Below are 12,818 nucleotides of genomic sequence, written 5' to 3' on the forward strand. Positions count from 1 at the left end.
GTTGCATATAACGGCTAAGCACCTTCTTCTTAACCAAGGTTATCTCTCAAAAAAACAAGGCTCCCTAAACCTGCTAGCCTTGTCTTTTATATTGACAGGAACGTACAAACTCTGCACTCTCAAAATGCTTCATTTTTGAAGGCCCCCACTTACCAAGCACATCTTTGTCAGAAAACAATCTATCCCAATCCAATGGAATTATGATTACTATATCCAGAATGATTCCCTATACACACTTCTGTCACCTTCCCCGTCTTGTTCCCTAATAGAAGATCCAGTATCTCACTCTCTCTAGCTGTATATTTATGAAGGAAACTTTACTGAACACATTCCCATCCTTTTCTGTTACAGTAGTCCCAATTAATACGAGGAAAATTAAAATCACCAGCACAATCTTATTTTTCCCCTGCAACTGTCTGCTATCTCTGCACAAATTTTCTTCTCTAAATCCCACTGACTAATGGGAGAAATATATGATCCCATTAATGTGGTCATCCCTTTCTTATTCCTCAGTTCCACCCATACAGCCTCAGTAGTTGAGCCCTCCAGTCTGTCCTGCCTGAGCACTGCCATGACATTTTCACTGATGAGTATTATCAACCTTCCCCTTTTAATACTTTCAGGCTCTATTATTCTTAATATAATAGAATGCTGGAAACACATTGTTCTTTAAACTAGCAATCTACTGCATGTTTTCGTGTGACCAGTGCAGAAATGTCAATTCTGAAGCATTTGACTCCTCAGTCATCATAACAAGGCTGTTGCTTTGGATTGTCCCTGAGGATCCTGACATTCCTAGTTCTGAAACTTCATATTGTGGAATAGAAGTTACCTGTGCATTGCTAAACAGAAGGTATTGATTCAGCAAGGGAGACCAGGATAAATGGAGATCAAAGCCTGCTACGTTAAGTATTAATGTTCCCATTGCAGTAGGTATATACACTAGTGCCATCTGGTGGGTGTACATCTGCTCATTTGACAGACTTTCCTGAGTCTCCTCCTCCCTTGCCATAATGTTCTTCTGTCACACATTCCCAATCTTAACTATAAACATAAAGAGATTCTGCAGATGCTGGATATCAGGAGCAATGCACACAAAATGCTGGAGGAACTCAGCAAGTCAGGCAGCATCTATGGGGGGGGGGGAATAAAATGGAAAATGTTTTAAGTGAGACCCTTCAGCAGGACTGGAATGGAAGGAACAGAATCCAGAATAAGTAGGTGGGGTAAGTGATGTAGTATAAGCTGGCAGGCCTATGTACAGAGACAGCAGATAAACTGGCTGGTGGGAAGGTCTGGCTGAGCACATGATCGATACAGAGGGGGAGCGTTAATAGGTCTCACTGAACTCCTATTGAAGAAATCTAAAATTCGCCAGGTAGGCATATCTTAGAGACTTTGCAGTGGAGCAACAAATCTGGCTTCTATCCCATTCTATTCCAGTTGGAATTAAATGTCTCAGACCAAAATATTGCACTCATCCTTCCCTCCATAAATACTGCCTGACTTGCTGAATTCCTCCAGTATTTTGTGTTTCTCCAATCTTAACTAAATGGTTTGGTCACTAAATCCAAATTGTTATCCCAGGTGTTAGAGGTGCCTAGATTATTGGGGGGTGGGGGGGACCGTCACCTATTTTCTTTTGATTGATATGTTAGAGAATAGTTAAAACATTATTGAACTCCCGCATATTAAATATTTTATTACTTGAACATGGAATCTGAACTATATATCAACAAACCCTCCACCCATTCCTATGCAGGTAACCAGTCTGAAGACATAACCAGCACATTTCCCAAGGATAAATCAAATGCCACAGGTTTAACCATTGACTTTGGGACTAATCTTCAAGTCTACAGTGGGCGGAAGTGCAGTGCACCCACTTCCGCTGCAGTGCCGAGGGCCCTAACTGTTCTTCAGTCTCTTATCGGTTTGTTTGTCCGTAATATCGGAGACAGGGAGAGAAGCCTCCACGTCCTCGGTCTCATTTGTTCCCCCTTGGACTCCGCGGCTGAACCATGAACGCGGGCGGGCAGAACGACAATTTCGGCCCGGTGCCGTGTGAGTAGGCGGTTGTGTTTTTTTTATGCAGGTGTCGGGGCGGCTGTAGTCGGCTGGGCAGGGTGTAGGCCGAGAGTGTTGCTTTTGCATGAGCCGGTGAGCAGCCCCGGAACCTGGGTAGCAGCACACCCGGGAACCTGGCTATCGGAAGGCGGGGAGGTACATTACTCAGGTTCCAGGGCTTTCCAGAGCAGTTATATGATATGCAAAGTCAGGGGTTCCCACTAGTTACTGCCAGCGTTTGAAATTTTGCTTACAGAAGAGTTTCCCGACTCTCTAAGCACATTTTATTATCGAAATAACACGGTAACAATTTGCATTACAAGCATTTGAAATTTGATGCATTAAAGACCTGAAATTAAAGGTATCCAGTTGCTGTTCCAATAATCCTGCTTTTCAGCCAAATGATATCTTGTTTTCAGTGAAAAATAAGTCATGTTAAAAAACAGCAGGTCGTCAGTTTAATTTGGCAGGGAAAATTTTCTTGTCTTACAAGACTGACAATATACTAATTCTAGGAAACAGTACTACTTATTGGCAGAGGAGGGCAGTTCCTTTGCAAACTTACAATAAGCTTACAAGCCAATTTCCTGATAACTGGCAGAATAAAATGTACTATCAGAGTGACTGTTTTAAATGGGCAGAGCCCAGGTACTATCTATGATGAGTTGCTTAGTTTGTATATTGAGAATTGGCCTCAAAATGAATTCAAACTTTGAATCCAGAATGTTAGCCTAAAGTTTGCTCCTGCACCTAAAAAGAAAGATTTTCATTTATATAGCATGCTTCATGATCAAAAGAAGCCCAAAGCACTTATAGCTGGATAAAGTTAAGACGATGAGGGTTACCACTTCTTTAAAATAAATAAAGAAATTATTAATGGTGATTTTGTTTAAAGTGGATTGGGAAAATAAGAGGTCGGTCAGTAACCAAACAATATGCATGTTTAAACGGCTGATCCATAATGCTCAGCAGGACTTTAACCTAACTAAGAAAGAGGAATTCCTTGAGAAAGCTTTAAAATTTGTGTTAGCAAAGGCTGGTAGTAGGCCAGAAGACTAGAGAGAAAAATGATTTTGAGAGAAAACTTGCATGCAATCTGCAAACAAACAGTAAGAGCTTCACAACACTCCCAACATTGCAAATGCTATGTTGACATTCATTTCTAGAGGAATAAGAGTATAGGAGCAGGGATGTGATGTTGAGGTTCTATAAGGCACTGGTAAGACCTCACTTGGAATACTGTGTGCAGTTTTGGGCTCCTTATTTAAGAAAGGATGTGCTGACGTTGGAGAGAGTTCAGAGAAGATTCGCTGGAATGATTTCGGGAAAGAGAGGGTTAACATATGAGGAACGTTTGACCACTCTCAGATTGTACTCCTTGGAGTTTGGAAGAATGAGGGAGGACCTCATAAAAACATTTTGAATGTTGAAAGGCATGGACAGAGTGGATGTGGTAAAGTTGTTTCCCATGATGGGGGAATCTAGTACGAGAGGGCATGACTTAAGGATTGAAGGATGCCCATTCAGAACAGAGATGCAAAGAAATTATTTTAGTCAGAGGGTGGTGAATCTGTGGAATTTGTTGCCACGGGCGGCAGTGGAGGTCAAGTCATTGGGTGTATTTAAGGCAGAGATTGATAGGTATCTGAGTAGCCAGGGCATCAAAGGTTATGGTGAGAAGGCAGGGGAGTGGGACTAAAGGGTAGATTGAATCAGCTCATTATAAAATGGCGGAGCAGACTCGATGGGCTGAATGGCTGACTTCTGCTCTTTTGTCTTATGGTCTTATGGAGTTTATCTGTGAATATATAAAAGAGGAAGAAGGGAGCTAAGGTAAGCATAGAACCTTTAGGTTGGTGATTTAATAACAGCAAAGAAATGGTAGATTTGTTAAATCAGTTTTGTAGAGGACACTGCATATATTCCTTAGATAATTGATATGCTCATTTAAAAGGAACTTGTAAAAATCCCCAAACAAAGAATTAGCGAAACTTGCAGGGTAAAGGTGGACAAATAGCCAGCACCTGATGGCTTGGCTTCTAGGATTTTAAAGGAAATGTCTGCAGATGCAAAAGACTCACTGGTTGAAGTTTTTCAAAACTCCAGACTAGGGCTGTGGGAGAATTATAACCCATTTAGTTTAATGTCTGTTGTTGGCAAAATGGTGGAGAAAATAAGCAAAGAGGAAATAACTAATGATTTAAGAAAGAGAAATATAATCAAATTCCTGCCTGTGGCCATCAAACTTTACAACTCCTCCCTCAGGGTGTCAGACACCCTGAGCCAATAGGCTGGTCCTGGACTTATTTCCACTTGGAATAATTTACTTATTACTATTTAATTATTTATGGTTTTATATTGCTATATTTCTGCACTGTTCTTGGTTGGTGCGACTGTAACGAAACCCAGTTTCTTTCGGGATCAGTAAAGATGTCTGTCTGTCTGTCTGTCAAATCTGGTCACCAGGATTTTATTAAAGATAAAACATATTTGACAACTTTGCATGATTTTTTTGAGGATGTGACAGGGATTTGATAGATGGGAGCCTGTAGCTGAGTTATATTTAGATTTCTAAAAGGTATTTGGCAAAGTACTGCATAAAAGGTTGGTACACAAGTTAAGAGCCCTGGTATTGAAATAATTATGTTAGCATACAATGAGCATTTGAAAAATCTGGAAAGTGGCTTTGCTGGCTGATATGATCTGCCCTTTAATAAGATCACCTTTCCGGCTCTCAGCTTCACCCCACCCCCTCCGGTCTTCTCCTATCATTTGCATTTTCCCCTTTCAGTTAGTCCTGACGAAGGGTCTCAGTCGGAAACATTGACAGCGCTTCTCCCTATAGATGCTGCCTGACCTGCTGCGTTCCACCAGCATTTTGTGTGTGTTGCTTAGATCATTGCTGATCTGATTTCAGCCTCAGCTTCATTTCTGGGCCTGATTCTCTTTCAATTTCTCAGACTAACTTCTTTGTAGAATAGCTATGTCAACATATTTCCACTTTAAGATATGTCAGCCAACTTTAATTTTTGTGGGCCAGCTTAAGATGGACAGCTACTCATGGTATTGTGAAACCTTCCAAAGGAATATAGCCAGTGAGTAGTGAGGTTAGCACTGGCTGCATGCAGCAGTCATGCAATTAAGCTTACAGAAGGAAATTTTCCTGTTGCCTGTTGTGGAAGCCACTTAGCTAATGTGCATTGCAACCCCTTGCATCTGTTTTCAGGTAAGTTCTTATGTTTTGCCCCATAAGATTTTTGCAAGAAAACAGATAAAGAAATTTTCTTCACTGAACAGAGTACTTAATGAAATAAAAATCTAAGTTATCTGAAAATTTTGCAAGAAAATAAGAATTCAAGTTAGGAATATTGATTAGCATTTATAAGTGAAGTGGAAATAGACAGTAAATATTGCATCTTCATTTTGCAAATCTTCTAATCACTTCCAAATTCAATGAAGTGTGTGATTAAAGAGGATATATATATAGTGTATTCCTGTTAATAATTGGGCCATTGATAGTGACTTATTTGGGACACATCTTTGGGACTAAAGTACTAGATTAGTGGTCGCCAACCTTTTTAAGCCAAAAATCCCCTACCTCAGCCTTAGTGAAAGGCAAGATCAACCTACTAAATCGATTAGTGACATGCATGTGCACCGGGGCAGAAAAGATCCGAAGTAAAACCCTGCAACCCGGAAGTAGAAATAATGTATAAACAACAGGGGTACCCACCCTATTTTCGCACCGCAGACCGGTTTAATATTGGCAATATTCTTGCGGACCAGCCAACTGGGGGGGATGTTGAACACGACCGGAATACAGCGATACTTGAAGCAGGTTCCTTATGTCCAGTCTATTCCACAACTTAGTTTCCGCGGCTCTCTGCACTTGCTTCTGTCCCACTTGCTCACGTGTTTTCCGCTGGAAAAAAACTCAGTGGGTTCGTCTTTAAGTGCAGGGTGCTTGGACTCAAGGTACTGAAGCAGTTTTGAGGGCTTCATTGCCTCATTAGACAGCCTCCGGGCCCCAACTCCCGGTGGTTGGGGACCAATGAATTACACTGTGTAGAGTGGGGGAGCTACATGCATGCACACTGGGCAGAAAGAACGGAACTTATAACCCGCAATCCAGAAACAGTCTGCCGACAGTATTTGTGTATTTATTTCTCTTTTTTTTTTGGGATCTACTGAGAATGTCTCAAAGATCGACGGGTTGGCGACCACTATAGTAGATCCTTTTTTTATCTCTTTGAGATTCCTTTTGTTTATTTGGGACACTTATGCCACTTAATAAGGACAGGAGATTGTTGCCGAACTAGCCTCAGTCACATACACTTATGTGTCCATTAAACACCACACAGTGCTTGGTGTGAACAGTTTTTAAGTATTGGCATTTGTGGGTATCTGTGTTCAAATAACTGTGATTTTTTTTTTGTCACTAATATTTGGTGAGAAATAAGCAGTTAGACAATTCAGAATTGCTTTGCTCACTGAAATTTCAAGTAATCAGGCTTGGAGATGCCAGAAATGACCTGAAGTGAAAATGAAATTGTTTTACTACTTCAGCAAATTTGGACTAATGAAGAATTTGAAAGCATCGACAATCATCTTAAATGTTACAGAAAAAAATGAGGATGCAATTGTCGAAAGCATTGTATGAAAGCAGTCCATTATCTCAACTAGGTGCCTGTGCTGGTTTGTTTATTTACAGTCAGTCAAAAGAACACAGCAGCATACACTGGATAAATTCCTTCGTTGATAAGTATTAGGCACTAATACACAGTCTTATAGTACTGTAGTAGTATCGGTAGTGTTCTTATTTATTCTGTATTTCATTTAATTACATAATTTATTACTTTGTTAAGCAGTGGTTTGTTGGTTTTCTTCCTCTTTAACTATTTCCATGGAACTGAAGCTAATTTGTCAGCTGCTTAATTGGGTCAAACTGTACTGTTTCTGATCTGTCCCAATTAACCAGAATCCATTGAACTTGTAACTTGACTTAGGATGGTTCAGTACATTACTGCATGAGACCTTGTGTTATGTAAAATTTGAATTATTAACTTTTTCACCATACTATTTATTCAGTTTTGCTAATTTTTTGGGTAGGGTAGCGACTTGCTCAGCATTTCCACTCTTTTTTTGATTTTACTTGCAATTTAGATTGGCGTCTCACATGTTGTGATACTATTCTAGCTATAAGTAAAGGACCCTGTGGTACACTGTACAACTGAACAACTTTCTCTATCATTCCTAAATACTGCACTTAATCAATATAATCAAAAATCAAATACTTGCTTCATAGAAGTTGTCTGGAACATTTGCATAAGGATTTATGCAATTTGATATGAAGGTTATTTTATAAGTTCCATTTCTTATGTCTACTTAATTGACATTCAGACTACGATGCCAGCATCAATTCTTAACCATGCTTGGATGTCAAATTTGAAAATTTCTGAGAAAGATTAAGGGCTCCCTCTGGTGTTGAACCAACTCAAAATCATGCCAAGGTCAGAACCTGTGGGTTCATGCCTGGTATCATGCTCTAGTTTGAGTTATAAGTAGAGAGCTGATGGTCTGAGCTAATTTAAGGCAAAGAAGGATAGGCTCAAGTTCAATTGCAGTCAAATGACCAAAATATTGGACCATGAATGGAATGTACAAATTAAATTCCTGTAGAAAGTGGATTGTTTGGGGTCATTCACTTTGACTGAACAATCAAATTTTGGGTTGGTGATGATGCACATTCAACTAAATGTTGCTGAAGCTGAATAAACATTAAGATCTGTGAATATATGAAATGTGGAGGTTTTGTGTGAATGATAAATTACTAAAGTTCTATTGCGGGGCACAGTGTTTTTATATGCTACACAATTGAATATTATGCAAAAATTAGTTGCTAAATGAGATCAGCCCTTCCATGAATGGGTTGGGAAATTGTAGAGTGATATTCTATGTGAGTAACATGCTTGTGCGTGAATGCATCTGAGCATAGCAGTTTTTTTAGTGTGTGTTCTATATGTAACTGATATCACTGCTGTGAATTATACCACACATATGCAGTATGCAAGTAACAAGGTCTTTAAACATTGAAAGAACTTCTGTAACCAGAGAGTTGAGATCCATTTTGGCATCAGTTACATCAGTTATAATCAAGATGGTGCCAATAAGACCATAAAACAGAGGAGCAGAATGAGGCCATTCAGCCCATTGAGTCCACACCACCATTTCATTGTTGCTGATCCTGGATCCTATTCAACCCCATACACCTGCCCTCTATCATATCCCTTGATGCCCCGACCAATCAGTCATCTTTCTACTTCCTCTTTAAATATACCCTTGCTCTTGGCCTCAACTGCAGTCTGTGGCAGATCATTCCACAGATTCACCACTCTTTGGCAAAAAATAAATTCCTCCTTGCTTCAGTTGTAAAAGGTCACCACTCAATTTTGAGGCTCTGCCTTTTAGTTCTGGATACTCCCAACAGAGGAAACATCCTCTCCCCATCCACCTTGTCTAGTCCTTTCAACATTTGGTAGGTTTCAATGAGATCCCCATGCATTCTTCTAAATTCCAGTAACTACAGGCCTAAAGTTGCCAAACGCTGCTCATACGTTCACCTCTTCATTCCTGGAATCATCCTTGTGAACCTCCCTGGACTCTCTCCAATTTCAGCACATCCTTTCTGAGGTAAGGGGTCCAAAAATTCTCCAAGTGTAGCCTGACTAATGTCTTATTCAGCATGATCTCCTTGTTTTTATATTCTCCTTGAAATAAATGCCATTTGCTTTCTCTACCACAGGCTCAACCTGTGAATTAACCTTCTGGGCATCTTGCATGAGGACTTCTAAGTTCCTTTGCACCTCTGATGTTTGAATCTTCTACCCTTTAGATAATAGTCTACACTGTTGTTCCTGTTAGCAAAATATGTTATCCCACATTTCCTGATATGTGGTGATTCTTTGTATGCACCTCTGATGGGGATCATCAAATATTCCTGTTTAGGACAACTGCAGCTGAAATCACGGTCACAGTCATGGGTACTTCTGTAAGCAATGTCCTTTCAAGACATTTCTAACTATCTAAAATTGGCAGATCCCAAACTGCAGACTCAATTCATGAGTGCCCCTTTAAGAAAACAGAAGCGCAGAAGACAAGCCAATCTACAGATACAATTGAAACACAGAGGCTTTAGATCCTACTCCCAACTATTCTGCTGGCGAATGTACAGTCTTTGAATAATAAAACTGAAGATCTCAGAGCAAGATTGCATTACTAGAAGGACACCAGGGACTGCTGTGTATTTTGCTTCATGGAATCATGGCTCACCACCACCATTTTGGATACAACACTGCAGCTCAATGACTTTACCATCCTCCACTAAAACAGGGCAGGTCAGTCTTCTTAAGGTAGAGGAAGTGGAGTATATCTTATGATTTACTCATCATGGTGCACAGACATATGGTTCTGTCTCAATCGTGCTCAGCTGTTCCGGAATATCTAGCGATCAAATGTCGTCCATTTTATCTTCAAGGGAGTTTACCGCCATCCTGTTAGTAGTGTACATTCCACCTCAGGCCACACTTGACCACAATCAAGAATGCTTTTTGTGCCATCACATTCCTTGAAAAGTCTATCACCCAGCTGTACTTCTACTCCCAGTGCATAGGCAGAGTCTAAAGTCCACAACACCAGTGGTGATGACCAAGAAGGTATGGTCAAATAGGTGGAGGAGCGCTTACAGGGATGCTTTGAGTCGTGGAGTGGACAATATTCAGGGATTCATCATCAAATATGAATGAATATGCCATACTTGTCATTGACCTGTGTCATTGAGCGTGTGCCTTCAAAAACACATCCAAACCAGAAGTCATGGATGAACCAGACATAGTCTGCTGAGGGCTAGATCTGTGGCATTCAGGGCTGGTGAACCAGAACTACACAAGAAGTCCATGTATGACCTATGGAAATCTATTTTAAGAGCAAAAGCAACCAATTCTGATTGAAGTTAGAGACAAAATCAGATGCAGGTTAGATTTGACACATTTGCAGACCATTACTTCCTACAAAGCAAAACTTAACATCATGAATGGTTGTGATGCTTCACTCCCAGATGAGATTGACACCTTTTATGCACTCTTTGAAGTGGAGAATAAAACTACACCATTGCAAATCCCTGCAGCATCTGGTGACTCTGATCTCTGTCTTGGAGGCTGACATCAGAACATCTTTCAGCCGGCTGAGGGTGTACCCTTGCAAGACATCAGGACCTAATGGTGCACCTGGTAGGCCACTGAAAACCTGTGCCAACCAACTGGTAGGAATGTTTAAGGACATCTTCAATCTCTCCCTGCTATAGTCAGAGGTTCCCACCTGCTTCAAAAGGGCAACAATCATAATAGTGCCCAAGAAGAGCAGGGTGAGCTGCCTCAATGACTATCACTCAATCGCACTCACATCTACCATGACAAACTGCTTTGAGAGGTTGGTCATAGCCAGAGTCAACTCTTGCCGAAGCAAGGACCTGGACCTGCTGCAATTTACCTATGCCACAATAGGTCTACAGTGAATGCAATCTCAATGGCTCTCTGCTGGGCTTTAGATCACCTGGACACTAGCAATGATTAAAAAAAAGTCAGGCTGCTGTCTATTGATCAGACTCAGCATTAAATACAATCATACTTCAGTACCAGTCAACAAGATGCAAAACATTGGTGCCTGTACCTCCCTCTGCATCTGGATCCTTGACTTCCTCACTGGGAGACCACAGTCTGTGTGGATCGGAAATAACGTCTCCTCCTTGCAGACAATCAGTGCTAGTGCACCTCAAAGATTAATCTGCTGTTCTACTCTCTACAGCCATGATTGTGTGGCCATCTATAAATTTGCTGATGACACAAATATTGTTGGCAAAATTTGAGATAGTGATGAGGAGACATACATGAATAAGATAGATCAGCTGGTTGAGTGGTGTCGCATCAATGACTTGCAGTCATCATAAGACCAAGGAAGGGAAGTCGAGAGAACACACGCCAAACCTCTTCGAGGGATCAGTGGTGGAAAGGGTGAGAAGTTTCAAATACCTGAAGTTTCAGTTTCAACATTAGTATTAGAATTTAGTTAAATCTTTCATCCATCCCACAATGTGAGGGAGTAAAAATCTTTACATTATGATTCTGTCACAATGCACAGATGTGAATTTACAAGTCTAATGGCTTGTAGAAAGAAGCTATCCCATAGCCTGTTGGTCCTGGCTTTAAAGCTGCGTTTAGCAGAAGGAAAGACTGCAAGCCATCAAGAGGAAATGCAGTAGTACAGCCAACATCGCCGCCTTACTCCAGATGAGCTAAATGTTTTTTATGCTCGATCCTGAGGTTGATAGGACTGAACTCCAGTGTGGGTGGTAGCATACTGCAGATGTAGTTTTTAACCAGCCTCTCAAAGCACTTGCTTATAATTGAGATGGGTGCAACAGGGTGCCAATAATTCAGATATGTTCTCTTGGTTTTCTTGGGTACAAGGACAATAATGGGCGATTTAAAGCAGGAGGGCACTACACATTGGGGGAGGGAGAGATTAAAAATGGCCGTAAACACACCAGCCAGTTGTTCAGCACACACTTTAAGGACTGGGGTGCCGTCCAGCCCCACTGCCTTGCGGCTGTAGACAGTTCTACACACCCCAGCCTTGGAGATAACCAATGTGCAATTCCTCTTGATGACTCTCCTGGATATTGATGTAATTGTGATGAAGACTCAACAGTGGCTATATTTTAATTGGAGTTTGAGGAGACTTGGTATGTCACCAAAGATTCTCAAAAAGATGGCATCTGTCATGAAGGACCCCCTTCAGCCAGGACATGCTCTCTTCTCATTGTTTCCATCAAGGAGGAGGTACAAGAGCCTGAAGACACACACTCAATGCTTCAGGAAGAGCTTCTTCCTCTCTGCATCAGATTTCTGAATGGACAATGAACCCATGAAGACTACCTTGTTATTTTTTGCTCCTTTTTTGTACTACTTATTTAGTTTAATTTCAATATATAATTCTAATTGTGATTTGTAGGTTCATTATTATGTATTGCAATGTACTGCTGCCCCAAAACAACAAATTTTGCCAGATATTCCAGTGATATTAAAGCTGATTCTGATGCTGAGGCTGCACTGATATAGCGTGAGGTTCTTGAGTTGGTCAGAACAGCAATGTCTTTAACCAAGCAGGCTGATGCTGAGTGTTCATTCATTTCTTTAAAACCATAAGAGAGAGGAGCAGAATTGGGCCATTTGGCCCATTGATTTTGCTCTGCCATTTCATCTGTCTGATCCATTTTCTCTCTGAACCCCCTTCTCCCTGTAACCTTTCATGCCCTGACTGATCAAGAATCAATCAATCTTCACTACATTTTCTCCCAATGACCTGGCCTCCACGGTGCCTGTGGCAATGAATTTTACCATCTTCTGACTAAAGAAATATTTTCTCATCTCCGTTCTAGATGAACATCTCTCTATTCTGCGACTGTACCCTCTGGTCTTAGACTCCCCCACTATAGGAAACATCTTCGCATCCAGTCTCTTCAGGCTTTCAACATCTGAGGGGTTTCAATAAGATTCCCCTCCCACATCATTCTTCTGAATTCCAGTGACTACAGACATCAAACGCTCCTCATGTGATAATCCTTTCATTCCCAGAATCATTCTCGTGTACCTCCTCTGAACTTTCTCCAACATCAGCATATCCTTTCTTAGATAAGGGGA

At 40.9% G+C, this 12,818-nt stretch overlaps 1 protein-coding gene across 1 annotated transcript in view; it reads left to right on the plus strand.

The window, feature by feature from the left end:
- Nucleotides 1–1,800: 1,800 nt before the first annotated feature.
- Nucleotides 1,801–12,818, plus strand: part of zfp64 (zinc finger protein 64 homolog (mouse)) — a 53,874-nt gene continuing 42,856 nt past the window's right edge. The window contains exon 1 of the mRNA XM_059980478.1: nucleotides 1,801–2,061. Within this exon, the coding sequence (XP_059836461.1) occupies nucleotides 2,019–2,061 (43 nt within the window). The 5' untranslated portion in view covers nucleotides 1,801–2,018. The remainder of the gene's footprint in view (nucleotides 2,062–12,818) is intronic.

This window comes from Hypanus sabinus, chromosome 9 (assembly GCF_030144855.1).
Source record: "Hypanus sabinus isolate sHypSab1 chromosome 9, sHypSab1.hap1, whole genome shotgun sequence".
In the NCBI taxonomy this organism is placed as follows: Eukaryota; Metazoa; Chordata; class Chondrichthyes; order Myliobatiformes; family Dasyatidae; genus Hypanus; species Hypanus sabinus.